This window comes from Chaetodon trifascialis, chromosome 7 (genome assembly GCF_039877785.1).
Source record: "Chaetodon trifascialis isolate fChaTrf1 chromosome 7, fChaTrf1.hap1, whole genome shotgun sequence".
Taxonomy (NCBI): domain Eukaryota; kingdom Metazoa; phylum Chordata; class Actinopteri; order Chaetodontiformes; family Chaetodontidae; genus Chaetodon; species Chaetodon trifascialis.
Window position 1 is genome coordinate 12,186,319 of NC_092062.1, and position 27,376 is coordinate 12,213,694.

General features: G+C 41.3%; 2 protein-coding genes across 6 annotated transcripts in view; both read left to right on the forward strand.

The window, feature by feature from the left end:
- Positions 1–2,141: 2,141 nt before the first annotated feature.
- LOC139333408 (C-C chemokine receptor type 2-like) lies at positions 2,142–3,865 on the forward strand. Its single transcript, XM_070965781.1, has 3 exons — positions 2,142–2,292; positions 2,460–2,632; positions 3,152–3,865. The coding sequence occupies exons 1-3, from the start codon at positions 2,142–2,144 to the stop codon at positions 3,863–3,865; spliced, it is 1,038 nt and encodes a 345-aa protein (XP_070821882.1).
- A 14,249-nt stretch (positions 3,866–18,114) lies between these two features.
- LOC139333409 (CUB and sushi domain-containing protein 3-like) overlaps positions 18,115–27,376 on the forward strand; it is a 224,752-nt gene continuing 215,490 nt past the window's right edge. For all 5 annotated transcript variants that reach the window (XM_070965782.1, XM_070965784.1, XM_070965783.1 and 2 more), the window contains exon 1: positions 18,115–18,647. In XM_070965782.1, coding sequence (XP_070821883.1) covers positions 18,470–18,647 — 178 coding nt within the window. In that variant the 5' untranslated portion in view covers positions 18,115–18,469. The remainder of the gene's footprint in view (positions 18,648–27,376) is intronic.

Below are 27,376 nucleotides of genomic sequence, written 5' to 3' on the forward strand. Positions count from 1 at the left end.
CTCAATCTGGACTGTTCTTGAAGTCTTGAAACTGTGCAGAAACAGCAGTACAGTACAGTCATCAAGTTGCAGACTAAAGGTAAGCTGCTTAAAGCTGCGTGATTACCCGAGTGTGTATCATATATTTCATTGGACTATTAGAGATACTTTTATCCAGAATTATTTTCTCTACTGAAGATACGTTTAGCTGGCAAGGACAACTGTTCAACACTGACGTGTGCTGAAAATCTTCCTCTGCTGTAACAATATCAGCTCCGTGCGTCATTTAATCACTCAACATTCTCACAATTGAAGAGACAGACTGGTTCATTCTGAATCAAGTAAACCACCCACCCTGTCTACGGGTTGCTGAATCAACCTGCAGGTTTCTTCTGCTGTTGCTACTGGGCACAATATTCTCTTTCTTCATACACCAAATACCTAAAATATGCACCCATGTACTATTGAAAGTACATGGGTGTTAAAAGTAAACTCCTTCATGAGGTGACCATTACACATGTTGTGTCTGTGCTGAAATGTATGTAAATGTAATCTGACTACAAAACACAAAATGCACACAATCCGTGAACTATGTTGTTGGAAAACATAATGTGCAGGTTCACTATTGCTGTGCATCAAATCTGCAAGCAAACACAGTGTACCTTATGACTTCTTACCATAGAAGCTAATGTAAATGTAATATATAATATATACCATATAACATTATGTATTTTTATACTTTTCTAAGTTTTATAGACTAAGTAAGAATGTATAAGGGAATTGTGCTCTAAATAAGGTTTTGGATACTTGATTTTTTAGTGAACTGACAATGAACCAGTATGTGCACCTGCAACTTTAAGTGAGAAATTGAATTTTCCCTTTTTCGTTTTCCCTTTTTAATCACATGCTTCTGGCTGAAGCTGAGTGAGAAACCGTGTCAACTACAGCAGCTGCCAACAACGTCAGCATTTGAAGCCTCAGCAGCCTCATTTCATCATCAGCTGCCAAAAGAAAGAACAGGTGTGTTGCAACAAGCCACGGTCAAACTTAGTTTCAGTTTTCAGTTTGGGGAAACACCATCACAAAACAAGTATTCGCTTTTATTCACACATGATAACCACCCTCACAGCTGCATCAGTTGTGCGTGTAGCAAACAGCAAAACAGCAACAGCAAAAGGTTCCCGGTGCAGCGGGCAACCTCAGTCTCATAGCGTCTGCAGCAGCAGATTTGCACTTAACCTTAACTTTGAGAAAACCACAACCTGAAAGGGGAAGTATGAAAAGTTGTCAGTTTAACCTTTACAGTCTGTGCACACACAAGCATTTCACCGTCAAGTTTGAAAATATTTCTGCTGGTTAAGTACCTGATGATGAGGGAGAGTTGAAACAGGTGAGGCGGTGGGCCGGGAAGATCAGGTGACTGGGACCGGAGGCCAAGAGGTTATTGCAGGGCAGGTGTGGCTGGATGTGGGATGATGAAAAAGTTAGAGGGCGTCTGGTTGACAGGATGAAAATGACAATGAATGTATTTTAGGAAATGGGAATGTGGCTGGAGGGAGGGACAGAGAGGCAGCTCGTGACAAGAACATACAAATTCCAGAGCACTGACTTAAGCAGACAATGCAGAACAAACATTAACATTTCAATTTAGAATGTTTAGCAAATTTACTTCATCTGTGCCTCTCTCACCTCCTTCACTAAACACCATGATTATATCTGAAAAGTCTAACTTAAAGGGCAGGAGGGTCCAATAATATCTCTGAATTCCCTCATATTTGCACATTTTTCATATTATTTCTTCTCTTGTTGAATACTGATTGTATGATCATTGATGATTACTTTGGGTTAATACCAACATGGGTTAGAGTTAAAAAATGTTGTGTATAAAGAACTTTTTGTAACACTGCCATCATTATTATAACTTATGACTATTATAACTTAACTTGTACATCCCTGACATGATTTTTTTTGCTGTTTGACCTTTAGTGATTTTATTGATGAATCTGGTCATTATTGAACTGTTTTGCTGATATTATGATGTCACCCAGTCACCCTGCATCTGTTCTTTCGAACCCGGGACCTTCTAGCTGTGAGGCAACAGTGTTACCACCGTCCACTGTGCCACCAAATGTGTAATGTTCTGTTCTTTCTCACACAGCACTATGAACTTTACAGACTATGATCCATTAATGTCGGAGATGTACGACTACGATTATAATTCCACCTGTGATGAGGATGAAGGTCCAGATTTGTCCAACTTAGCCATTGTCCTGCCGGTTCTTTACTACACACTGTTTTGTCTCGGCCTGCTCGGTATGTTCCAAAAGGCCCCACTCTTAACAAGAAAAGAAATATGAATCACTGCATTCAGCAGAAACTGATGCATTCAAAAGTTAGATATGCACCACAGTTCTGTTTTTGTCTCCAGAAATAACAAGAAACCTGAAATAATTGATTTTATTATTATTGTTGTTTCACAGGAAACACCACAGTTCTCTGGGTTCTTCTCCGGCACATAAAGCTGAAGACGATGACGGACGTATGCCTCCTCAACCTGGCATTGTCTGACCTCATCCTGGCTGTATCCCTGCCCCTCTGGGCCTACAATTCCCAGAACATTGCACTATGCAAACTGATGACCGGAGTCTATCAGGTGGGGCTCAAATCATCTTTAGTGCTGAGAACACGGAGCAATGACAAATGATTTGTTTAGAAAGCAGAATTCATAAAGCGGTGCAAAACAGTAATTAGTGATTAGAAATGACTTCTTCCTGCAGTTACTCTATGAGTTTTTATGAGTGCCAGTGTTGTCAAGGTATGAAAAGTTATGATCAGGCTGCTGAATTCACTTCCTGACAAACACTGCATCTGAAATGTCAGTGCATAAATGGAAGCTGGAGTGTGTGAGTAGGTGTTTCTTGTTAGTCTTTAAAGTGTTGCTGCCAACAGTCTGGATTTTTTTCGAAATTAGTCCAAAATTAAATTAATATAACTACAGTGTTCGTAGATTCCACTGTAAACACAAGTTATGTGTATATTGGGTGATGTGTGAAGCAGCTGCTGTGTAATGTCAGCTGTGTGAAGAACATCATCGAGGCCATAAAGCCTGACAAATGTCAACTTATGTCACATCCTGGTCTGACGTTGCTTCCCCCTCTGCTCCTCTGAACAGTTGGGTTTCTACAGTGGAACGCTGTTTGTGACCCTGATGAGTGTGGACCGCTACCTGGCCATCGTCCACGCTGTTGCAGGCTTTGAAGCCCGGACGCTTGGCTATGGAATCACAGCCAGCATCACTATCTGGGTTATAGCTGTCATCGTGGCGATCCCTCAGGTGGTATTTGCCTCCTTGGAGAAAGATCCAGATGATAACAGCACCCAGTGCCAGCCACTGTATCCAGAGGACAGGCAGCTGTTTTGGAAGATGCTGCGAAACTTCAGTGAGAACACTGTGGGCCTTTTCGTGTGCCTCCCCATCATGATTTTCTGCTACGTGAAAATCCTGGTTGTACTGTCCAAGTGCAGGAACTCCAAAAAGGGCAGAGCTATGAAGCTGATATTCACCATTGTGTGTGTGTTTGTGGTGTGCTGGGTCCCCTACAACGTCACGGTTTTCCTTCAGACACTGCAGCTGTTTGAAATCCTGAACACCTGCGAGGCTTCAAAAAACATCAACTCTGCCATGAGCTTTGCTGAGATCATCGCACTGTGTCACTGCTGCGTAAATCCAGTCATCTATGCGTTTGTAGGGGAGAAGTTTAGAAAGTCACTGGGCAATGTGCTCACTAAGTACCTCTGCTGGAGTCACCAGAACAGATGGACTTTCAGCCAGAGAGACACCACAGAGAAAGAGACGTCCAACACACCCGTAAGATCAGATTATTAGAATGAAGATCACACCTTGCTAATGTTCAGCTGCGGTCTCGTGGTGAGATGTTCTGAAACCACTGAGGGGAGGGTTGAAATGCACAGACAGAGGACAACAAGACAACATAAAGACTGCAACAGCAACCAAATGAGCTTTGAAAGACAGTGTGCAGGCCATGCAGAGCAACAGGAAACATTAGTACAATAATACAGCAAGAATATCCGCTATTCAGTACATGAAGCCATGCAAGCAACATAGAGCCAAGCCATACTGAAGATAACCCTTTTTTACACATACAGACATGCAGAGCAGCAGTAACACATACACACGACTTATTATGATGATCTTGATAAAATGTTAAAAGAGGCAGTTACAAGTTAGTAAAATGGTAACATCATGTACTGAACACATATGTCATACAGCACAGACAGATAAGACACAACTATAGAAGGTCACACCAAATTGTTGTTAAATGTAAAAGTAAATATGCCATACATACCTGATCCATGTAAAGCTGACCATCGGGCAAAGGACATTGATCAAGTTAGCAGCAAATTAGTCAGTAACAACAACAGCAATGATAAAATTAGCAATGTCCATCCATCCATTTTCTATGCCGCTTATCCCTTTCGGGGTCGCGGGGGGCCGAAGCCTATCTCGGCTGTCAACGGGCAAGAGGCGGGATACACCCTGGACCAGTTGCCAGCCGATCGCAGATACACACACCATTCACACTCACACCCACACCTAGGGGCAATTTAGAGTCACCAATCAACCTAATGAGCATGTTGGTCTGTGGGAGGAAGCCGGAGTACCCGGAGAGAACCCACGCATGCACAGGAAGAACATGAAAACTTAACACAGAAAGGCCCGACCCGGGAATCAAACCTGCGACCTTCTTGCTGTGAGGCACGCGCACTACCTGCTGCGCCACCGTGCAGCAAATTAGCATGTGTTTTATTTTATTTAGTAGATGTTCACATCAAGCTTCTCAAAAGCCAGTCCCAAAGGCTTTATGTGAAGGTGTGATACTTGGCACGGTTTCGTATTTCAGTGCAGTGCTCAACAATTGAGAAGCTCCTTACAGAAAAGCATGATTGGCAGAGGGAGCTAGACCTGTGAGGGATTACACAGTTTACTCTCAGAGCAGATCCTGTAGATCTGTTGTTTGAATTTTTCTGCTTAATAAAAGCACTGACGGGAGGAGGAGCGTTGCCATTTAGGATATTAAACATCAGGCAGGCGTCAGTGTATTTCATTAGATTTTCCCATCTAAAGTTGTCGTATTTGCCAAGAATGTTGCTGCGGTTTTCTCTCACTTCGAGAGCCAGCTTGTACACAGAGAGAATGGGCTTAGAGTAAACCTTTCACTTCAGTCTAGCATGTCTGCTATGTTAAAAGGGGGATGATCATCACATTCATCTGCTGTAATTGTGCAATTTCTTATATACATAAAATTAAAAGTTAAAATAGATAAAATTAAACTTTTCATTTGTTTTTTGAGGGATAAGCGGGACTCAAGCAGAGGGGATATTTTATTATTTGGATGAGTTTCACCCTGTTGTTCTTGGCATTGTTTTTGACAAGAAGTGTGCAGAGCAGAATCCCTGTGTCACTCAGATATGAATGATTCAAATATTTGCTATTGCTAACACTATTACAGCCCACCTATGCACTGAGCTATAGATAACAGGGATTGTTTGTGTCTGTCACATTCAACAAGAGCACTGGTGGCAAAGGATAGACTTCTGTCCTTCCCTTTATTATGGGACACCCTCCTTAACATGAGTCACTATATGCAAAGCAGGGGATGATTTAGAACTACAGCATAGCAGCTTACTAACACTTGTTGTGAATAACATTAATAATTCTTCCATTTGAGCCCAATCTATTTAACATGAATTTGACTGAATTACTTTGGGAAACCAAAGCCATTTTATTGTCTTTATTGCTTCCTTGTTCATACCACATTCTGCTCTAAGCTATTACATCCAATTTCCACCCTGATGATTATTATGTAGTTGATAGTAATAGAATAATGGTGGAAGAATAGGGGAGTGCAGAGGTAATTAGGAAGCAGTGGGTCATCTTGTTTGCCCAGAGGAGGATGCAGAGGGAATTACCTGGTCCACAGACAGAGGAGACAGGAGGAGGGAAGAACAAAGAGAGAATATGGTATAAATGTGGTGGAGATGAAAGAAGGGAAGAAATAGAGAGAGGAACAGAGAGCGAGGTTTGAGAACTGAAGTAGGATGGAGACTGAAAAAGAAAGAGTAAGGCGACAAGAGAGAGGAAAGAGAAAAATGAGACTTGTTTCATTTTGAAATGATGGAATGTGTTCCCGCCCCAGAGCTCTGTTCAATAAGCCGCCTTCTGTTGTCGAGCTCTGGAGGAGACAGGGAGGGAGGAGAAGGGAAAGGAGGAAGAAAGAGAGCAAAATGGCCATGCGTATGAGTGTGTCTGCGCACGTGTGCGTGTGTGTGCAGGGAGTGTGTGTATCCAAACCATAATTCCACAAAGAGCATTAGTCCGCCTACTCTGCTGCCTTAAACGCTGTTCACTCATTCCACTGCATGACTAATTATGATCAAAGGAAGATTAACACACGGATCTCGACAGTCATATACAGGAAAAAGCCTTATATGCAGATGATATCCTGTTATACAAGTTTCTGTTTGTGTGTTTAATCAATTAATAAACAAATTTGTGTCCAAAAACACTTCAAAGACTGATGTTCATATCAACTTTCTAGACAAAGGTTTGAAAGAATTTTGGTTTATTTGCAAAAGGACCAGCAATTAAAGGACCAGTTCACCATATTTTGCAAGTAGTTTTGGTTTTATGTGCCAGTGTTTTGAGATATTTCTGTGCCTCCACTCCAGTACAGTGAAGGTGAATTTCATTTAATTTGTTGTACCCAAAGCATTGAAGAAATTTCAAAAGCAAACTCAGCAGCAACTTGCTTTTCCACAAACCAGAGTAAACCCATACTTCACACTAATTCACAACACAATGTGTTTACAGGGGGAAAATGACAAATTAAGTCCACTCAAAAATACTCAGTGTGCTCACCAAAAGGAACAAACAAAGGGAATCAGGGAGCTTCAAAGAGCTGGAAAATATTTAAACTAATTGTTAATGGAGGTGAAAATTACAAAAAAACAAAGCATGAGTTTAACAGTGTTTTAAGTCACAGTTAGACTGACTTCTTGTGGCATAAAAATTGTATGAATAATTGATTACGCAAACTACCAACAACTCATGAACATCTGAACCTTGAAGAGACCCCAACTATAAACTGCAGCTGAAAACCAATTTTGTCAGAAGTAAAGAGTGTATTGGGCTGTGTGGTAGACCTCACCATCAGCTCAACATCAGCACCATCACCAAGGACACTTACATCTGCTCAAAGGTAACATTACAATGTAATGTTGCATAACGATGTCTTCACAGATACATTACAGTGCGCAGTCACTGCGTAATGTCAGCAAAATGTTAGCTAACTAGCTCATTAACATAAAGCTACATTAAGTGGAGTTAGCCTGATGTCGTCCTTGCTGTCTATATTGCTAAATGGAGCAGCACTGCTCTGTCTCTTTTGACAGACTCTCCCAAACTGACAACAGTAAGGTATCATTATTCCATTCTATCATAACCAGCTAACCAGTAAAGGCAGATCTGAATGTACATTTTGTGCATGCTGGTTCACTGCCTCTCTGTCATGGCCTGGACACATGAATAGAACAAAGCCATCATTAATTTAGTGGTAGTAACACCTGTGCTTTTTCTCCTGTGACAAGTCAAAATTTCTGCTTTGAACAAGGTCATTTAGTTAGGAATTCTGTCTGTATTTCCTCTCGGGAATTAGCGGTTGCATTGTAAAGTAATGCACATTTTTGGGTGTGTGGAGTGATAGACACTCCTGCCAGTGGTCTCACACTGTTCCACTGTTCCTCTCTCAGTAAGAAACAGACCTTGATTTAAGGTTCTGGACTGCCACTCCTGCATTATGTATTGTAACATTTAAGTAATCAGAAATGCACCGGCTATAAATGGCAACTCGAGCTGCTGGATCCACCACCATTTCAACCCTTCACTGAGGTCACAGCTTGGCTCTGCAGGCCATCATACTTCGCTCTAACTGCACCATTTGCTCCCTTGGCCCAGTACCTACACCTCTCTTTGAATCCTGTCCTCCCATCTTATCTCAGTTCATCTCCACATGCATCAACAAATCGTTACAGACAGGAGAGGTGCTCCCCGCCTTTAAAATAGCAGCTAGGAGTTCAATCCTGGGGAAATCTAACCTCAATCAAGGCTCTTGCTCAAACTACACAGAGCCATCCACAACCTGCTGTTTCCCACCAAAATGGTACAGCACACTGTGCCAGTCACAGCTGTACAAAAACGAACTTGATAAAACGCTTTTAGTTGCTATCGGTTGCCTGAATGGCTCTGCATGAAGATTTCTTATGACTGACTAATGGCAGCAGGCTTAGCTTCAAGTCTCTTTCTTATTTCATTACAGAGCACCATAATATTCTCCATCAATGTGTCCTGAAATGGTTTTCACTTTTCTCCAGCATGCACTGATATTTAGCTATTATTTGTGGCAATATGCATGGGCGAATGTGTAGTGTGGGACTTGAGAGGCTGTAGCTATGAACGTTAAGGTGTAAGTGTTTCTATGGGACGCGTTTCCTCTCACTTCAGATTTATTGTTCCATGGGCGCATACAGAGCTTTCTACAAATACAAATTCCTTTGTACACATACCCACATGTTTTTCCACAGATACGGATTTTATTGTACAAGTGCAAAGGGATTTTACAAATAAAATACATTCATAACTGACAGGATTTACTGGTTGAATTAGTTCAAGAGGAGATGGAGAATAAAAATGAAAAAGGAATACACAGTTCCATGTGATCCGCAGAGGTGTTATGAGACAGTCATATAGAGCACCTCTGTCTAGCTATGCACAGTAACTGATTTACTGCCTCAGTCCAAAAAATACAACACATATATTGTACAATATATAACAAACAAACAAACAAACAAACAAACAAAAAAAACTGTTCTCCTGTTTACCTGACAAGCTTGTCAATATCCAACCTTAGAAATATCACTTTGTACTCCTTCAAACTATTGTTGACTCTGGATGCGCAGTGTACACATTATACTGAGAGACAACACCACTTCCAAAATATGTGTGGACTTTCAGCTTCGTGACTGCATTATAAATATCTGTTAGTCACCGGTGTGCTTGGCTACGATGTGGCAAACACAAGCAATATGAGGAGAAATGCATTCTGATGTTTCTTTTAGTGTGTTGTCTTACTTTTTCGTAAAATAATTTATCACTCCCATTTGACTCTGACAGTCACGATTTATTCTTTCATTTGTTGACATTTCTGCAATGTCTTGTTTGGAGGAATGATGGGGGTGTTTCATTTTCTTTGTTAAACAATATTTATTCACAGCGATGGCACAACGAAGAGGAAATTCAAAAGGGAGCAAAAAGGAATCGGGGTATTGTTATTCAGGCGGATGCAGATGCTCAACAGTAAAGAGCAAAACTAAATAGAGTCATGATGCAAAGTAACAACAGCAGTCAGCAAAACACAGTAAATACAGGAAGGCATAAAAAATGAAAAGGCACAAAACAGACACTACCTCTTACTTTTACTGTGAGATTTGAGAGGGGATCTTGGAGGACGCACAAGAAGAGCTTAAAGCACAAAAACATGGCAGCCAAGAGCGATCATAAACAGAAGATAAGCTCAATTAGGACAACAATGGGAAGGTTGTGATGGCTGGGGCACACATCCAGAGTGGTGGTGTGAGCTGGAATTTTCCTAAAACTGCTATGGGGATGAATTTTGCAAGTTCTGGAGAATTTTTATTGATTTTGTTTACACGCACTGGGCATCACAGGGCAGAATACAAACAAATTCAGCAAATTCATCTGTGAAACCTACTCTGTGTATGCTGCATCGTGCTTTCACTTTCCCAATAGGGCACGAATAATCAGTTCACAATCGCTTTCTCTCAAACTCACATCACTAAATGCTCCCCTCAGTTTCTTTTCATCTAAATTTTGCAGGTTGAGTCTTCCAGGAGCCTTGTTTTCAATTACTGTATTTCTCTATTTAACTGTCAAATCAATCTCATTCTATGTGTGCTCTCATACAGCTTATACAATTGTATACAATGCTAGTTTTCGAAGTCTTTCCCAATTTGTTCCTGCAAGTAAAACAGCTGTTCGTTTGCTGTTTCTGACACCATTAACTTTTCCTACGCTTCCCCTCTTTCCAGTGGCGCTGCAAAGTTTCCACTCTTGACTCTATGACACAGACAAAAATGAAATCCAAATCAAATATATCACGCAGCTCCACACAGATATTTATTCATCAAACATAACAAGTAATTGGTTTTGTAAAGGGCAATCACAGCGGGAGTGTTGGGATCAGGTCTTGATTGCTGCAATTTGGTATTTAGGCAAAGGCAAAAGGAAAATGCACACATTTAAGAGTACCTGGTTAAATTACATTAAAATGGAATTCAATCACACTCCACAATCAATGTGCACTCTCTCAACACAACCAAAAACAATCCCAGCTGCATACCTGTTACACCTTTGATTGATTGTGATTGTGATTCTGTGCAGTGAGCTTAATCTTAGATTCAGGAGGGCCATAGTAATGCCCTTAAACAAAAGGTAATTTTACAAGTTTCCCATCTGGGGGGAAGAGTGATAAAGTGTGTCTTCCACTGCAGGCTGAGAACTTGTCTGCACATCACCTTCCTCCCTGAATCATATCCTCTCTCCTCTGCTGACTCTAATTGCTCTCTCAAAATATCCCCTCTGTCTCTCTCTCTGGCACTTATTCTATTTCTTTTCCTACCACTTCAAGCCAACGGGATCATTTTATGGTCCCACGGGTTTATAAGAACCAAAAAGGCAGAACTTTTGCCCTCGTTAAGCTTGTTGTTATGAAGATCTCTGAACTGAGTGTAAGTCACCCATGGTAAAAAAAAATATCATCTAAATACTAACTGCAAAATGCAAATGTGAGGTTTTCTTATTCCAAATAATGTCTTTGAGTTGCAGTTTCTCATGTTATAAACAGATAAACAGGACACAAACAGGTGTTTATATTCAAAGCCATACGGGGAGAACAGGGTAGATGGATCTGCCTTTCACATTTAATGGTACGCTTGTACAGCAAAATAAAAATGCAAACACCTCAGACAGTAATTGCTGTGTATAATTATGGTTTCTGGGCATCCATGGAAGTAACACAAACCATGAATTTAGAGCAGTTTTAAAAATATGACACATTTTTTGGCACTTGCCCCAGGATAGGGGCAAGTATGAGGCAGCATATCCTATGGAGGTATGATATAAGACTCTCCCATACTGCAAAAAAAAAAAATAGATGCAGGTTGTAGAGCGTCAGATCATTAATTATTTATCTATTTTATTTTTTGTCTCTTTTGGCCATTTCACCAGAACATGTTAAGCTGCCACCTGTTGGATTTCAGGCACAGATGATTTGTATCTGCAGAATGTCCCAGTTTTAGGTTCTAAATGTGTCTAACTTACACCAACTTAATCTGCTGGAAAACAAGTAAAAGAGGCAGATCATTGGTTTATGTGTGTATCTGATACTAGATCAGGGAGACCGATCCCTCACCTCTGATCAAATCATTGCTCTGCAACATCTCAGAATCCCACTTGAGCAAACGTTTGCTATTTTAAGCTCATTTTAATTAGAATATAAATGTGATTACATAACAGTAGAAACTGCTTCACACAGTGAGTCAGCTCCAGAATTAGTTAATTAAGTCATGTTGTATATAACACTGGAGTCCCACAGGTATCTAATTCCATTTCAGTGCCTCATTGTGATATAATTACCAAACATCTGACACAGCAAAAATAAAACGTTCTGACCCAGAGTCACCTGCCTCTTTTACCTCGTTCTCTATGTGCTCTCCTCTATCCGACATAGAGGAAATGAATCACATTTGTGATCACATCAACGTCTTTGTGTAGACAGAAGTGTGAGTCATCTAATCCACTAACTGAACCGACTCATTTTCAGCTATGTTCTGGACAAAATGGGTTTCATTTTCTCTTGAATAACACATCGGTTCCTTTCTTCCCGTAGACTACAGCCTGACTGTTGGTATTATTTCATTACTTATTTTTTTCTGTATCCACCTCTTCAAACATGAAAAATGAAATATAAGTTGTAAGATGTCCATGCATTCGTTGTTAGAAGACGCATTTTGTCCTGCAAATAAATCTGTTGTGCCCTGCAGTAAGAGGATTCAAAGTCATACTGCTGATAGAAAAAAAATCCTTGCCCCACATCTTGCACAGACTGTAAAATCATTATTCTGTTCTTCCGACCTTTTATCATAAAAATCCTAACTTGCCTGACTGCCATATGAACCTGCTTTTTGACCATGTCATTTCATGGTACATAAATCTGCTACCCATGGATATGAACACTTAATTTCATCTAACGAACAAACCTGTGAAGCTGAGTTATTAATGTTCAAAATAAACTGATGCTATATAACAGCATGTTTCTTGCTTAAGGCAAAGAAACATATTTATGGTCTATTTTAATTGAGCTATTGATTATTTTTTGTTTGTTTGTTTTTAGATGTTTTTCCTGCTTGAGAATGCACAGCAAAGTAACAGAGAAGATATGTGAGACAAAGTGAATGATAGGTGAGGAATGGAATGAGTTCAAGAGCATTATGGTGATAATGCAAAGCTGCAGCACCACCAGGATGCTCTTGAACCATCACTTAAGACAGGGAATGCTTGGAGCCTGAGCCTCAGGTTAAGTTTGATGTACAGGGAATGTAGCTAGCTGCTCTGACAGACGTGCATTTCACCTTGGGAGCAACACTGGTGTTACAGGACTTACTAAGCTGCTTAGTAGAATACATGTTTTGCCTCAGCCTTGCACCATGCTCTGCAAAAAGTAATGCTAGCTCTAAAAAATAAAACCAATAATCTGCCTCTGTTTACACATGAATCCACCGTGCTCAAGCACATCATGTACAACAGAGGGAACTTGTTTTTTGTTGCTTGGCAGTGAGATACTGACAGCATGTTAAAATAATGTTGCTGTTTCAGTCGCGTTGAAAGAAGTAATGTAATGTAGTTGTTGTGCTGAAGAAAAAACAGAATGATGTATTTTCTCCTTGGCTGGGATGTCTGGGATGGCTGAATTTGGTGATATGGGTAACAAGGAGCAAAGGCATTCAAAAACTCTTACAGTGTTGCCTACAGTTGAGTCAGAAATTGCCCATCTTCACTGCCTCAAAAGGTTGTGTGTAGCACTGCCTTAAATTTGCTATTAAAGCATAGCAACACTTTAGTCAGTGTAGGTAAGTCTGGCATTTCACAGTGTGATTAGCCTTAGCTGTCATGAATACCAGATTATATTGTGGACTGTCAGAAAACCTCTCACTCAATAACCCCAGCACATTTTTAATACCACCAGCACATTCACAAGTCTCCCCTCCACACTTCAATCAAATACAACATTTTTCCTCTCAAAAAAAGGTGTTCTACTCATTTTTTCCTTCTGTGGAGTGAATCAAAAAGCTAGCGTTTGCTTATTCTCTCCTCCTCTCTCTCAATCAGCAAATTTTCCCTTTGATCTTTTATTCATATGATTAAGTCTGTGTATCACCAGACTGTTCATTCTACATTTCAATATATGATGAGACCATCTTTGAAGTTGGGTATGCTGCAGTGGAGTCACTTTGGCGAACAGGGCTTTTTTTCCCCCCTTTTTTTCCTGTTTGTAGTTTCACCAATTATTGTTGGAATGGAAGCACTTTCCATCTTGCTAATTATCCCATTTAAATAGTTTGACCTTAAAAACACAAACTGTGTTGTTTGTGGAACCTGTAGTGAAATATTTTCTATCTTAACTGAATTTAACTAAATAAATAAATAAAACTTCCAAGCTTCCCTGTCCATATGTGGGCTGCGGTTTGTGTCACCCAAAAGATTTTAATGTTTAGTTAGATTCACTATTCATTACATTTTCCTCGTTGCTTTGGCTTCTCTGCTCCTCGTTTCTATTTTTTCGCCCACTTATTATTATGCTTTACCCTTGTTCCTCTCCTCTGTCTCTCTTGCTCTTTTTTCCAGTGCCAACAACCTCAATTCATCCTCACTCTGCCCTCCTTTTGCCTGTTTGTCCTTCCCTGTCTTTCCCTCACTCCCTTCAACTCACATCTGTTTCTATCTCTCGCCTTTATGTTTGCCACCATCTCTCAATCAATACCTTTAACCTTTGTTTTCTTCAACTCCTAGTTATCCCTCCCCCTTGCCCTCCTTCACTGCCTGCCTGCTTCTACTATTTCAGGCTTTTCCCTGAAAGATAAAAGGTTAAAGAATATTTAATGTCAGATGTGTGAACAAAGCACACATGCAGGCTCTGTCGGCAGAGATCTGATTGAAACCTATATATACCCTAATGAGAACAAGACAGCAGCGTGGTGAACTCGCATGTAATAATCAGGTAAAGGTGGTGAGATTTGGGAAGAGGAGAGTACGTGTTCACGTATCAACAATATAGATCATGTCAGGGAGATACAAAATATAGAGTTATCATATTTCATGAACTAAAGAAAAGCATGAACCAGGCGCAGATAAATGGATCAAAAATGGTTTTGATGTCACTTTTTATCCATATTTACTCAGACTGAACCATTTGCTATGACTCATGGCTCAGAGTGTTGCCCTGAGCTAAAGTGCTAGCATCGGGCTGACGATGATCTTGCCAGGCATGCCAGTGAAACTGTCAATGCATATTTTTGTCAGTATGCCATCATGTAACCACCTACAGGATAAGGTGCGACGATGTCCTTTTTGTCATAATTGTAAAATTCATATTATATTACACAGCACAACTGATTCTGGATATAAGAAAAAGCCTGTGTCTATTTCAGACCTCACCTCTGACTTCTTCTCTTTTTCAGTCACTATTCACTGACAGGCCATGACACATAAGATAAACCACACATGGTGGGTGCGTTTATTAGAATATAAATAGTGCAGGTTAATAGTGCTCACATGAAGAGCATGAAGAAGCTTCAGTTTCTTCATGACTATGAAGTTTATGTTTGGACTCCATAAGCTTGAAAGTTTTATTTGATGATTTTTTTATCCCCCAAATGCCCTTCATCAGACATTAGTCCATCCCCACCCCCCTCTACCATCTCACTCACATGCACAGGCATCTCCGCTCTCCCCCTTTCACTTGCACACACCTTCCCAGCGCCCCTTGGGTGCAGTAGGTAGCAGACCCAGAGTAATGGAGCAGCAGAACCCAGCAGTGGATTAGCAGCAGTGTGTGAGAGAGGCCAGATTCAGACACATTCCTCTGGGGAAGTCAAGCTAATCCGACCCCAGTGCTTACTCTATCAACCCCCTACCAGCTGCACTTTGCCCCTGCACACAAAAAGACACACACTCAAGCAAAACATAACCCAGGCATGAAGATTTCAACTTAGATGTATGCCAAGGTACGGCATATAAACTGGCATACACACACACACTTCATTGTATATCCCTGAGGGGCACGCGTGATACGTACACATGTAGTAATAGTGTGACACTTCTATTCACACATGTGCATGCATCCCACATACCATACACAGTATGCACACACACATTCACAAACACCTGTCTAAACCCCCCACAAGGACCCCTCTGGGAAGACAGAGGAGACCTTTTGCCTGTGTGTGACAAAACCTTCCCAGACGTGAGGCCTCATACATGGCTGCCGCTAATCAGAACATGCTGCCCAGATTCACAAATACAACAGCCTGAGTCCCTGAGGGGAGAGCTGCGTAGGTGCAGTCACTGTACCTCTCTGACAGGCTGTTCAGTTGGCTGGCTGATTGTCTGGCTGGTTGGATGACTGGTTCTTGATGCAAACACATAAAAGTAATGAATTTCCTTTCAGTATGAGCTAAAGCATGCAAATGTTTCCACAAACATGCCTCCTTACAAAATGCTCAGCCATCCTTGCAAGACTATATATATATTCACTTTGGCATGCATGGACTGTCAATACATAGACAGGGACACACACACACACACACACACACACAGAGAGAGAGAGAGAGAGAGAGAGAGAGAGAGAGAGAGAGAGATGCACACAAAAACAACAGGAGGATCAGGCAAGAGGCAGTCTGATTGCTCATCAAGCAGCAAGCAAGAGCTGGCGAAAGGCATCAATATGACTGAAGCCCACTCTCCTGGGCCCACCTGTCGATTACAGTGGTAAAGACGAGCTACCTGGTGCCTCAATCCATTCCCAGCAGCCTCCACCAGGCCTGTAGACACCTGAAGAATTCTGATGCCATGAGGGAATAAGGGACCTTCCACTTCACACTGACAGACACACAATGGTTTGCCTCTGCTGCATAAACCATTGAGATAAACAACTCTACAGAGAAATGGAACAAGGATACAAATCGGTGGTAGCGATTCAGTTTGTAAAAGTGGAACGAGATAGATTAATATCAAGCAGTCCACAGAAACATGTAAAATGAGATTTTCACAAAGAGCTACAATACAATTCATTGTGCCAGCGAAGACACAATAAATACAGAGTAACACGTAATCCACAAAATACAAAGGCCATAAAGTGCCACGGCTATTTAGCGTACAAAAATCCCAAATAAATCTCAGTATTACAATTATGCATGTGAAATTTATCTCCATTTGGCCTCCAGAGTTAAGTTATGTTTTCTGACTATTTGGCCAAAGGACAACAATCCCATTGCCCTCTGCTGCCTCATAATTAGACCAGATTAGAGCAGGATCAAGCTGTTTTCTTCCATTTATTCTCCCATGGGAGAGCAGCGGTAGGGGTGGGAGGTTTACCCTGTTGAGCCAACTAACCTTGGACACAGAACAGAAACTTGCAAAAAAGATGGTAATCTGGAAAGCGGATTTACACTTTAGAGGGGAATTTTACGCATGGAGCAAATGTAGTTTTGTGCCTGTTTTCTGATCCAAAAAGTCAATTAACTGTCTGAAATACAAGTATACACGAAGTAACAGTAAATCATCGTGCATGCGCGTTGTTTCTTGCTGGGGAATGACGAAAGTGAGTCAGTTTCCTTCCTGAAGTGGCCGGCGCACAAGCAGACGCTGTGGTTTAAGGTTTCAGCACCATGGACAGCGCTCACTCATAAATTACTGACAAGCGCCCACTTTGGCTTCTCCTCAAATACAAAGAGAGGCTCGGGGTTAATTTATTAGGTTTCCTTATGAAGTTACCCTGCTGAATTCACGCTAATAAATCTTGCCAATAGTAGGGCACAGAATATTGATTCCTATGGAGGTCATTGCAGAAGCAATTATTAAGTGGGCAGTAATCAAACCCGAGGCTCTGCATATAATTGATTTAAACCTCACCTGATAAGCTCTTCTCAAAGCGGCTGCTCTCAGAAACTTTCATTTGTTGGGCCATTCAGAGCCATAAAAATCCAGAGATGATGTTAAGGAAGCAAAGCCGCACACATTAGAATCAACAGCCCCTGCAGAAACCCTCTCTGATTGTGTTACAGATCGGATGATGTTCATTCTATGTGCAATCACGGCCCCACTCTTCGCTGCTCCCCATTCTCCTCTCCGTTTCAAAGCACAGGTCGGTGACTCTTCCAAAGCTAGATGGCAGAAGAGCCCCACTGCAGCTGAGCTGCGCTTTGCGCCGTCATCATCCCATCTTTGCATTGCAAATTGCCCAGTCCCATCACTCCCAATAACGGCTGCGCTCGATCTCCAAAATGAAAATCAGAGTTATGGTGGGATTGCCTACCGGGCGAATTTCTTTCATCAGCTTTCGGGACGGGATGCTGCCTGTCTGGGTCTCACCTGACACCCCCCCACAGACACACACACCCTCGTCCCCCCTCCCCTCACACACACATAAACCACATGCTGGCATTAACTGAGTTCATTTCTTTCTCAGGATTTACATTCTTCCCATAAAGACGTGCCTCCTCCTCCTCCCTTGCCACCCACACCTCCACTCTTCCCGCTTCATGATTTGTGACCCACACATCAGCCACATCATACTTAACACAGGACGCTCTCTCACTCGCTACACGCGCCACCCCCGTCTCCCCACCACCACCACCTTCTCTCTCTCTCTCTCTCTCTCTCTCTCTCTCTCTCTCTCTCTCTCTCTCTCTCTCTCACTCTGCGTGGCTCAATTACCGATCGATAAAGGCAGCATTCACATTGTAGGCTCGACTCCACTCCGTCCTCGGCCGGTTTATAGGGATGAAAAAGGAAAGATGTTGAACAGCAGATGCGAGAGTGCACCAGCAGAGATCCTCACACTTGATGCCCCTCTCAGCAGAGATGGTTGAGCCCTCGTCCAGGTTGCTGTGGTCCTATCCTAAAATTCAGTCTTGCTCACTTCTCTCCTATCAGCTGACATAGCGCGGCGGGCGGCTCTGCCTGTCTCTCCTCTGAGAAGGCAAAGGGAACCTACTTCAACCCAACAGAAAGAAAAAAGAACATAGGCTACAGAGGTTACATGTGTTAGTTGTGAAGATGAAGGGGATTTACAGAGACGGATACTACGACGGATCTATTGAACTACGGGACATTTTCAACAGGAGATGCGTTAAATGTGGCCGAGGGGACTTTGTTCAAGCCAAAACGATGAGGATTAGGAGGGGAATTGTTTTGTGGAATCTCCTCTTTTCACTGATGTTCACTTGTGTGAGAGGTACGAGCCACTGCAGCAATTCTCTGTATTTTCTGATGCGCTTGATGTGCCCGTGTGTGTGTGTGTGTGTGTGTGTGTGTGCGCGCGCGCGCGCGCGCGCGTGCGAGAAATCAAAAGCTTTTACAGACGTGCGGAAAATAGGCTACCACGGTTTACTGGATGGAGTTTTAAGGGACGCATTTCACCGGTTTAGCGCTCAATGCAGGCTTTGACTGAGTCGCTCAATAGATATTCTTGCGGTAGCCTACGCTTCTTCTAATAGCCTACGTGAGCTGCTTTGCTTAGTAGGGTAACTAGTGAATTGTTGAGGCATGCACTGCAGATTTCCTATAGGATGTTAAGAGATTCTAATTTATTTAGGCTACAGCTGTGCGCCTCTTCTCTTATTTGGGTCGAGTTTTCAAGTATTTATGTGGGATTTTGCGTCAGGCCAGAAATGTTACTGGAGCCATTTAGGGGGCCGAGGCAATTAGTAGTGTGGAACCAATTTGTCGACTGGTGTTTATTGGACTTGCCAGTGCAGGCAGGTGTAAGGTGGGCTTGTTAGTATTCTAGTGGCTCTTTCTCAGGGTCTGTCTTTTGAAGACTCGTTCTAGCTGGCGAGGTAACTGCTGGTTCCATTTTTCTCCCATATGCATCACCTAATTTCGCTCAGACCAGTGAAAATGTCAGCAGCGGTGAAATGTAACTTTTCTGGTACAGTTTTTAAAACGTGGTGTCATCCTTTTTGACTGCACGAACAACTCAATTCCTCCACTTTGCACTGAATTGTCTGATCATCTCTGTTCTTTCTCCCTTGTTTACCACAGTAATTTGATTCATGCTATTTACATACTTCTGTAGAAATCAGTCAAAGCAATTGTTGCTCATTTTTCACGCTGAAATTATAACGTGCTCGTTCATTGAACAAACAGAAGACAAGTAAAAATCCATGTCTTGCTTCCTTGCAATTCCAGTTACAGGTTGATTATAAAAACTGAGCATAAGAATGTGTGTTTCTCTGTCTGTGTGTGTGCGTACAGGGACGTTGTGTGTGTGAGTGCATGGCTGTTTATCTGTTGAATGCATGTACGTATGAGTATGGGCACTCACAGATATCAATTTACATGCAGATTGTTCACCCTGTGAGTAATTCTCATGTCTGTCTGTTGGGGGTGGATGAAATGTGCAGCATGCAGAGTAGCAGCACCCACCAAGAATGAGCCAAGTCGAGTCGAGCAGAGTCGGGCGCAGTGCTGTTTCATCACCACCCACATTGTGGCAATGTCAAACCCAGAGGCCACTGCCAATCCTCCTAGTACTGTTACTGGAAGCCAGCCAGCCAGGAATTGGGGAAGAGGGAGGAAATGGGGAGGAGGAGCAGGAGGAGGAGGAGACCATGGTCCTCCTCTGGAAAAGAGCAAAGAAAAAAGTGACACAGCAAGGCGTGGAGGAAGAACCACGGAACAGCTGTTGTTCCTCTGCTCTGACAACTGACACAATGTTTGCAGAAGTAAAAAGGTCTACTAGAGTTGTCCTGTGACTCATTTCTCCTGTTAAGATAATGATGCTCTAAAAATAATGCTCTAAAAAAAAAAAAAAAAAAAAAAATCCCACCATCGAGCAAAGTTTGCACAGGACTGCTTTGCTAGAGGAGCTTTCTCACATTAGATTATTTTTGTGTGCGTGGGCGGTGCACAGTTCTGATTCTCAGTTTACAAAGTTATCTCAGTCACCTGTCTGATTCTTGGCACTCTACACGATTTAGTGACATGTATCAACTTAGTTTTGAAATGAGCAAAACAGAAACAAAAATATGTTCTCAACGCAGCAGTCCACTGCCAAACAACTGAGGACCCACTGCAACTGTGTCATCTAATCCTTTGGGACTTATAAAACTACTTCTGACAGGCACAAATTTAGGAAGCTAAATTGGAGGGAGTGGAGGTTTTTTTTTAATACAGCAAAAGACGTGGGTCACATACAAATTGAATTCCTTTACACTGATAGCGAGCAATTTACTGTATCTTCTCTTGAGTACAACAGCTGCGTCACCCTTTTTTCTTATAACAGTCACACTGCATCCATCGACCGGACGACTATCAATCAAATTCACAATAATGAAACAGTCACAAAGCTGAGAGCATCCCACTCTGATGACACATGCTTGTGTAAGCAATGGATAATATCATGTGTGAGGGTGACAAAGAGCCACACCAGATTTATGGCCACAGTTTCCTGGATCTGTCCTTTATACTGTTTATGGTTATTAAAGTATGTCTCCTTGAAACTGATGAATATTACGCTACAACATTCAGTTCTTGTCTTCTGACACTTCTTTATACCGGACAGTCCTAGTCGTGACCTGATAAGGAAAAACAGGAGGGGACATGGTCATCATGGGAAGTTGAAGGGACGCCACTGGAGAGGACAAACAGAACACGCAGGCACCGGCCTGTTTCCCCACACTGACATTCGCACATCAAATGACGGTGAACGATTAATGATAGTGAACAGATTGTTGATAATTGTCCATCTGTTATGTCCCACCACTTCTGTTTCTTGTGATTATGTTTTATCCCTCAAATTTCCTTCAAGCTTCCAGACTTTGTTTGAATGCAGTTGTTGTTGTTTTTTTTAACTCCATACCAGGCAGTCACTAATTGCTGGTAATCAGGTGGGTTCTGCACAGACAGTAATCTGGCCACTGAGCCCTTGATGAAGACTTTCTCTCAATGTGATTATGTAAACAGACTGGAAAGGCTGCTGGGGCTAATCAGGATTACAATTTGTCTGTGTAATTATACACTATCTACAGGGAATTTGGGGCATTGTCCCACTGCCCCCAGGTTCTTGATCTCAACAACTGTGGAAGAAGTAAAGCAGAAGTATGAGGAAAAAAAGTGGACAGAATCACCCGGGTTCAACTGTAACTGGAAAGAACAATATATAATTTTCCAGGGTACAGGAACTTGGAGTGGTATCAAGTTTACTCCCTGGATTCCTGATGCCTCTTTTAGTGCTGACATTTTACTGGATAGCCTCAGTGGTGTACCAAAGTACTGCTCAGCTCACCCACTGGCCTCTCGCCTGTCTCGCCTGGCCCAGATGTTGCTGACAGGTCCCCACCAAGTTCGCTGATTCTGATTAAGTCAGTTCTTCTCAGGTATCAGTTTTAATATAAGCAGTACTCTCGGGGGAGAGAGATTGGCAATATCTTGTTTTCAGCAAGAAAAATAGCCCACCGTTTGTTGAGATTAAATGTAATAGGTTGAGGAGAGGCTGCTTCCAGAGTCAAGGCTGAAGATTCAAGGTGGACTGTCTTCTGCACCTCAGGTGCTATTTTCAGAGGGGATTAAACTCTGTTGACTGTCTGGGGGCATATTCGCTGATAAAAATGGATGCATTCATTTAGTCTTATACATGCAGAGGTTAAAATCTAGAAAACCTGACAGGGAGTTGGAATATATTTACGCAACAACTGTGGTTACTAACAGTTATTAAGAGGCTCTATAAATGCAGCAAATCATTTATCTGAAGTGAGATGTAACAATTAAACCAGTAACTACAATGCTAATTAGAAAATATAAAATGGATTTTCCAATTGTTCAGTGAAGCACAATAACATATATACCTTTGGATGTCCTTTCATTAGTCTTGTTGAGAATTGTACCCACAGTGTATTACATTTCCAGTCTTATTTACTTCGTAACCTGTGACCATGGCACACCCACATGCCGTCATGAATCTTCCCTCTCACTGACGACTGCTCCTCTTGTTTGTGTTTGTGGCTGTCAACTGGATTTTTGAAATGTGACAGGAGAGCAGGCAGGGGCGAAGCATGGCCAGGGAAACAAAGTGGGGTGATGTGAAGGTAATTTAGGAGGTAGACTGCTTAGTGGAGGTGGCTGTGACTCCAAAGCATATTTCAACAGCAATTAAACTGATAGGTGAGGATAGTATACCAAATACCTGTTTAGACTCTCAACTACATTGTTTTGCTACGAGGAGGCAGCACTGGAGATTTCATTTTCCATCTTGTTAGAAAATACACCAAGACAGGTAGACTATACAATCTCAACAGCCTGTGAGATGGTCAGCAGCATAGAAAATGATTGATTTCTCCATAAATGCTACACTCTGTTAATGTAAAAATTGACTTTTTTTTTAAGGTTATAAGTTTTCTTTTGTCAGGAATAAAGTAACAAAAATGTGATCTCTCTGCTGGGCGTGCTGAAAAAAAAAAAAATCATTAAATTATTGATTGACCAATCATCTGATTTTAGGGTTCCGTGCTGTGTATTGGCCTTTGGTACTGGCTTGTGGAGATGCATTTATTAAGGCACTTATTTATCCAGGTCTAATTTTGGTTATAATCAAGGACACACAGTGTCCCTGATACAAAGAGGCTGAATCTTCCCAGCCAATACCATCGAACTGCAGTGGTAGCAGTTTTAGATGTGCAGTTCCAGTCCAATCTGTGGAATCTAAAAGCAATGACAGTGATAGCAGGTCATAAATTCCAAGGAAAAAGACAGGGAAAGTAATAGCTTCTTTATTTTGCCACTACAGGCAATGCATGCCAGTGTCCTTAGTCGTCTTCTTAATACCTGCTCTGTGTGTGTGTGTGTGTGTGTGTGTGTGTGTGTGTGTGTGTGTGTGTGTGTGTGTGTGTGTGTGTGTGTGTGCGTGTGTGTGTGTGTGTGTGTGTGTTCCTGCATTTGATATTTAACCTGCAACATATAACATTTTGTACGACACAAGCATATTTTGTATTGAATTCTTGGGAGCGTATAGGTCACACTGCATGGAGTGTCCTTGTGTGTCCTCTGTCTTCCATGTTTCTCCGGCTGGTCAAGGCAAGGACTGTTATCAATATTTATTTGTGAAAAAACAAAATGATGATGCAGAAGCTATGAGAACATGAACTCTCTTGGTTGAGTACACCTTGAGTGACAGATGCAACAATTTGTTGATCAACTTATTAGTTAATTGACAGAAAATTAATTGGCAACTATTTTCATGATCGATAATCATTTCAATCGTTTTTCAAGGAAAAATGGCAAACGTGCTGGTTCCACTTTGTCAAATGTGGCGATTTAAAGCTTTTCTTTGCCATGCATGATAATAGAGTGAATACCTTTGGACTGTTGGCTGCATGACATTTGGGGGCTGTGGAAAATCATAATGGACATTTTTCAGAATTGTTTAACATTTTGTACACAAATTGATTAACTGAGAAAATTAGCAGATTAATCAACAATGAAAATAATCCCGTTAAAATTACTTACACATCTGTAGTATAATTGTCTCTATAATTGTTATTTTTACACTTTGATTGATTTTTCTGATGGCCAAGTTCGTGACAAACCCTTAGAAAGGAATATTGAAATTAATTGAATAAACCTTTGAGTGTTTTAAGGCCACAAACTGAATTGTATTTCTATTTGATTATTCAATATTTGCTACTGGTTTGTATGACATAATAATCTTCCACTTTCATCAATTAATTTATGTTATCTACATCCCAGCCTCCCAGAAATTATGTTTATATACAATTAATTTGCAATAGCAAATATGTTTTGAAGGAAACATAATGCCGACCAAATGATGTATTAACATAATGGGGAAATGTAGCTAATTGACATACCTGGCAAGTTGCAAAACTGTTGATATTGAATGTATGTTTACTGACAAAGTTTTTCATTTATTTTCTGTGGAAATGGGCAAACATAAAATGCACTATCAACCCTTAGCAACCACGGCATCACTCAACTTTTCTAGTAATTTCTAGGGGACCGGGTTTGTTGTCTAACAGTTAAAGTGTTAAATGGGAAACCAGCAAAACATGCAAATGCAAACAAAACTAAAAACACTGAACAAAAACTGCAGCTATAACATTAATTGCCTCCCGCTGGTGCAAAATTGCAGCAGCTGTTACTTTCTTTGCTTGTAGATGGCAAGATCAAAATGTCTACATGTGTAGGTCTAAACTGCTGCAACCATTACTTTCCCTCTCTACGTGTTGGCATGTATAGAATTGGTCTAACCATTAGTGGAGAATCTGCAGCCAGTGTCATGTTAATGAGGCAGTTTGTAAGTTTGAGTTTCAAGTGAGTTGCATGAGGTGCTTTGCATCTAAAGCACAAGTGCTCACTATGTAACAGGCAGTTAACTGGAAGATGTTTACAGAAAGTGAAAAACAGTCGAGCATTGTTCAGCCTCTGCGGTTGTCTTTAGATAGAAAAAGACAGATTCTTGTTCTGTGCTTCTTTCTTTTTCCCTTTTCGGGAAAGTGAAGTGTTATTGTTTGTTTGGAAATTGGAGGCTAGAAAGACAGACGTCCTATTAGATGTGTTGTTGGCTCACAGTTTTCTGTTGTACAGCAGCTCTCACAGTGGTGGCCTGGCATCAGGTGCGATATGGCTCAGTAGCACTTTGAGGAGGTATTGGTGTCTACTCATGAAATACTGTATCTGCTGGGAAGTAGCTAAAGCACCAGCAGCACGCAGACGATGGGAAACGGTTATTATACTTGGCTACGCAGACACACAATGCCTGTTATTTGCTTGAGCAATGGTGTGTGTATTTGTGCACATGCCAGCTGTGTTTCAGTGTGGCAGTGTATTTGATTTTAGTATTTTTCACCTCAGTGGTTGGCAATTTAAAACCAACGAATGGAATATTTCAGAGCCCTTTTCCAAATTGCAGTGACACACTCGTGAGGTAATAGTCATTCTCTAGAAAGCCTCTTTGCTGTTTCTGTTGTATGGATCCCATTTCCCTTTCATCAAGCATGCAGACAAGCATGGTGAGGGGCTGCGATTATCCACATTCTATCAGTATGAATTGTGAAGGTGCAGCACAGTCATGCAGATACAATCCTTCTCCTCTGGGACATCAATTTTAAGATTTCTGTCTACTAAGGTTGTTGTCTGGGCCCGAGCAGTCGTCATTGCGGTGTTCCTGGTTGTGCTGATGAAAAATAGTTTTCTCTTCCCTCCACATTTTATATTTGTGGCTCAGAGTACAGCCTGATCTAAGATCTTAGAGAAAAGTGCTTGGATTTCTATAAACAAAATTACCACTAAATATAACTCCTAAGTGCTGCGGCGGCTCTGATTTTCATGGTGCAGACCTGCAGATTCATGATCTGAAGAAAAGAAATGTAATTTCCCCACCTTGCGTGTTTCCTCTGATCAATGGTTATGTTCAATATGTGACATAATCTGTAATTTCCTTTTCTTTTTCTGCACTTAATAAAAATTCAGTACTCGGTAATATAAGGAAGTCTATATATAACATGACTGTTTCTCCTTGTGTTTTTAAAGGTGTGTGGACACTTTGCAGTGAATATAGCCTTTCAGGATGTCTGTTGACCTTTGTCTTGCTTGGTAAGGGTTCTATCTCTCCAGCCAGTGCTCTGTAACCAGGCCCCCGCTGATGGATATCTCTATATTGGCTGACTCACCTTTAAGGTCAGGTGCAAATCAATGCAGGTTTTTTGGACTCCAACTTTGATTGCTGGAAGTGGTGCTGTCGCCTCCCCTTCCGTTTGTGATAGGCCATCATCGTGAACAATGATGAAATGTCATGCAGAAGAAGAGGTGTCCTTGACTAAGCATACACTACAGTCAATCGTGAGGAAATGGAGCATCAAGCAGAGAGAAAAAATAATACATGCCAAAAATAAGAGGAGCTTGAAAGCGCACAGCTCAGTAGGCTTGTGGATCTTGAGCTTAGGATTTGTTTGAAGAAAGCTACTGTGATGAAGGGTGAAGGCAAAACATTCTCATGCATAGATCGACTTGTGGTCCAATAGTGGTGTTCAAAGCAAGGCTGAAACCGTGCGTTTTAGTATTATTTAGTGATTCATGTAATCATGTATGATTTTGACGACATTGCTGTGAATATTTATACACTGCATGACTACATACGATTCATTTTTTGCTAATTTGTCATAGTCAATATACTGTCAATCTTCATACAGTCCCTATTAATCAGACGGAGTATTATTTATAGAAAAGCACTGATAAGCTTGTTTATATTCTCAGTGTATTCCAGCAAATACATCTATATGACAGATAAAAATGGTGCATGGGCCTGTTATGTTCTGTATGTCAACTCACACAAGTCATTTATTACAAAACTAAGTTAACTTTTAAGACTTTTTTGGGCACTCTGAGGCTCAGCTTGTCTCTACAATTATAACACTATTATCTTAAAAAAAAAAAAAAAACCCACCAGGTGTATTGGCCATTTAAATAGCAGTCATTGCTTAAAAAGTCATAAAGAATCCCAAATTAAGCTTAAACACAGCAGTGATAATAGACAATAACTAACAATAGCACTGTGAGGTAGGAGAGCACTCAGTGACAAAACTCTGCTTTTTAAAGATAAAAACTATAATTGGCCTTGAAAAATGAACATCTCCTGTGTGTGCTCAGAGATAGAAGGAGCAAGTCCACCGCGGCTTTCTTTGTTCTTGAGGCTCAGTGCACTGACCACAGTACTGGGGTATTATTACAAAGTGGTATATCCAGGTGTTTCTGATACAGGTGACAAAGCATGTTGGCCAGAAGTCATACTGTGGCTCTTCTTGTCCACTTGTTGAAGTTTCCTTGAGCAGGACACAACCCCAACTTGTCCCAGATGTGCGTGTAAGTAACGTAAATGACTGAGCTCAACAATCTGCCAAATGTAATGATAAAGTTTGCCACCAGACTTTCCAAAGTGTGCTGCCTTTACAG

Bases quoted from the DNA above. Each gene is read 5' to 3' on its own strand.
- LOC139333408 (XM_070965781.1), top strand. From the start codon at position 2,142: ATGAACTTTACAGACTATGATCCATTAATGTCGGAGATGTACGACTAC. The intron at 2,293-2,459 runs GTATGTTCCAAA...GTTGTTTCACAG, and splicing joins GTTTTGTCTCGGCCTGCTCG to GAAACACCACAGTTCTCTGG. The intron at 2,633-3,151 runs GTGGGGCTCAAA...TCCTCTGAACAG, and splicing joins TGATGACCGGAGTCTATCAG to TTGGGTTTCTACAGTGGAAC.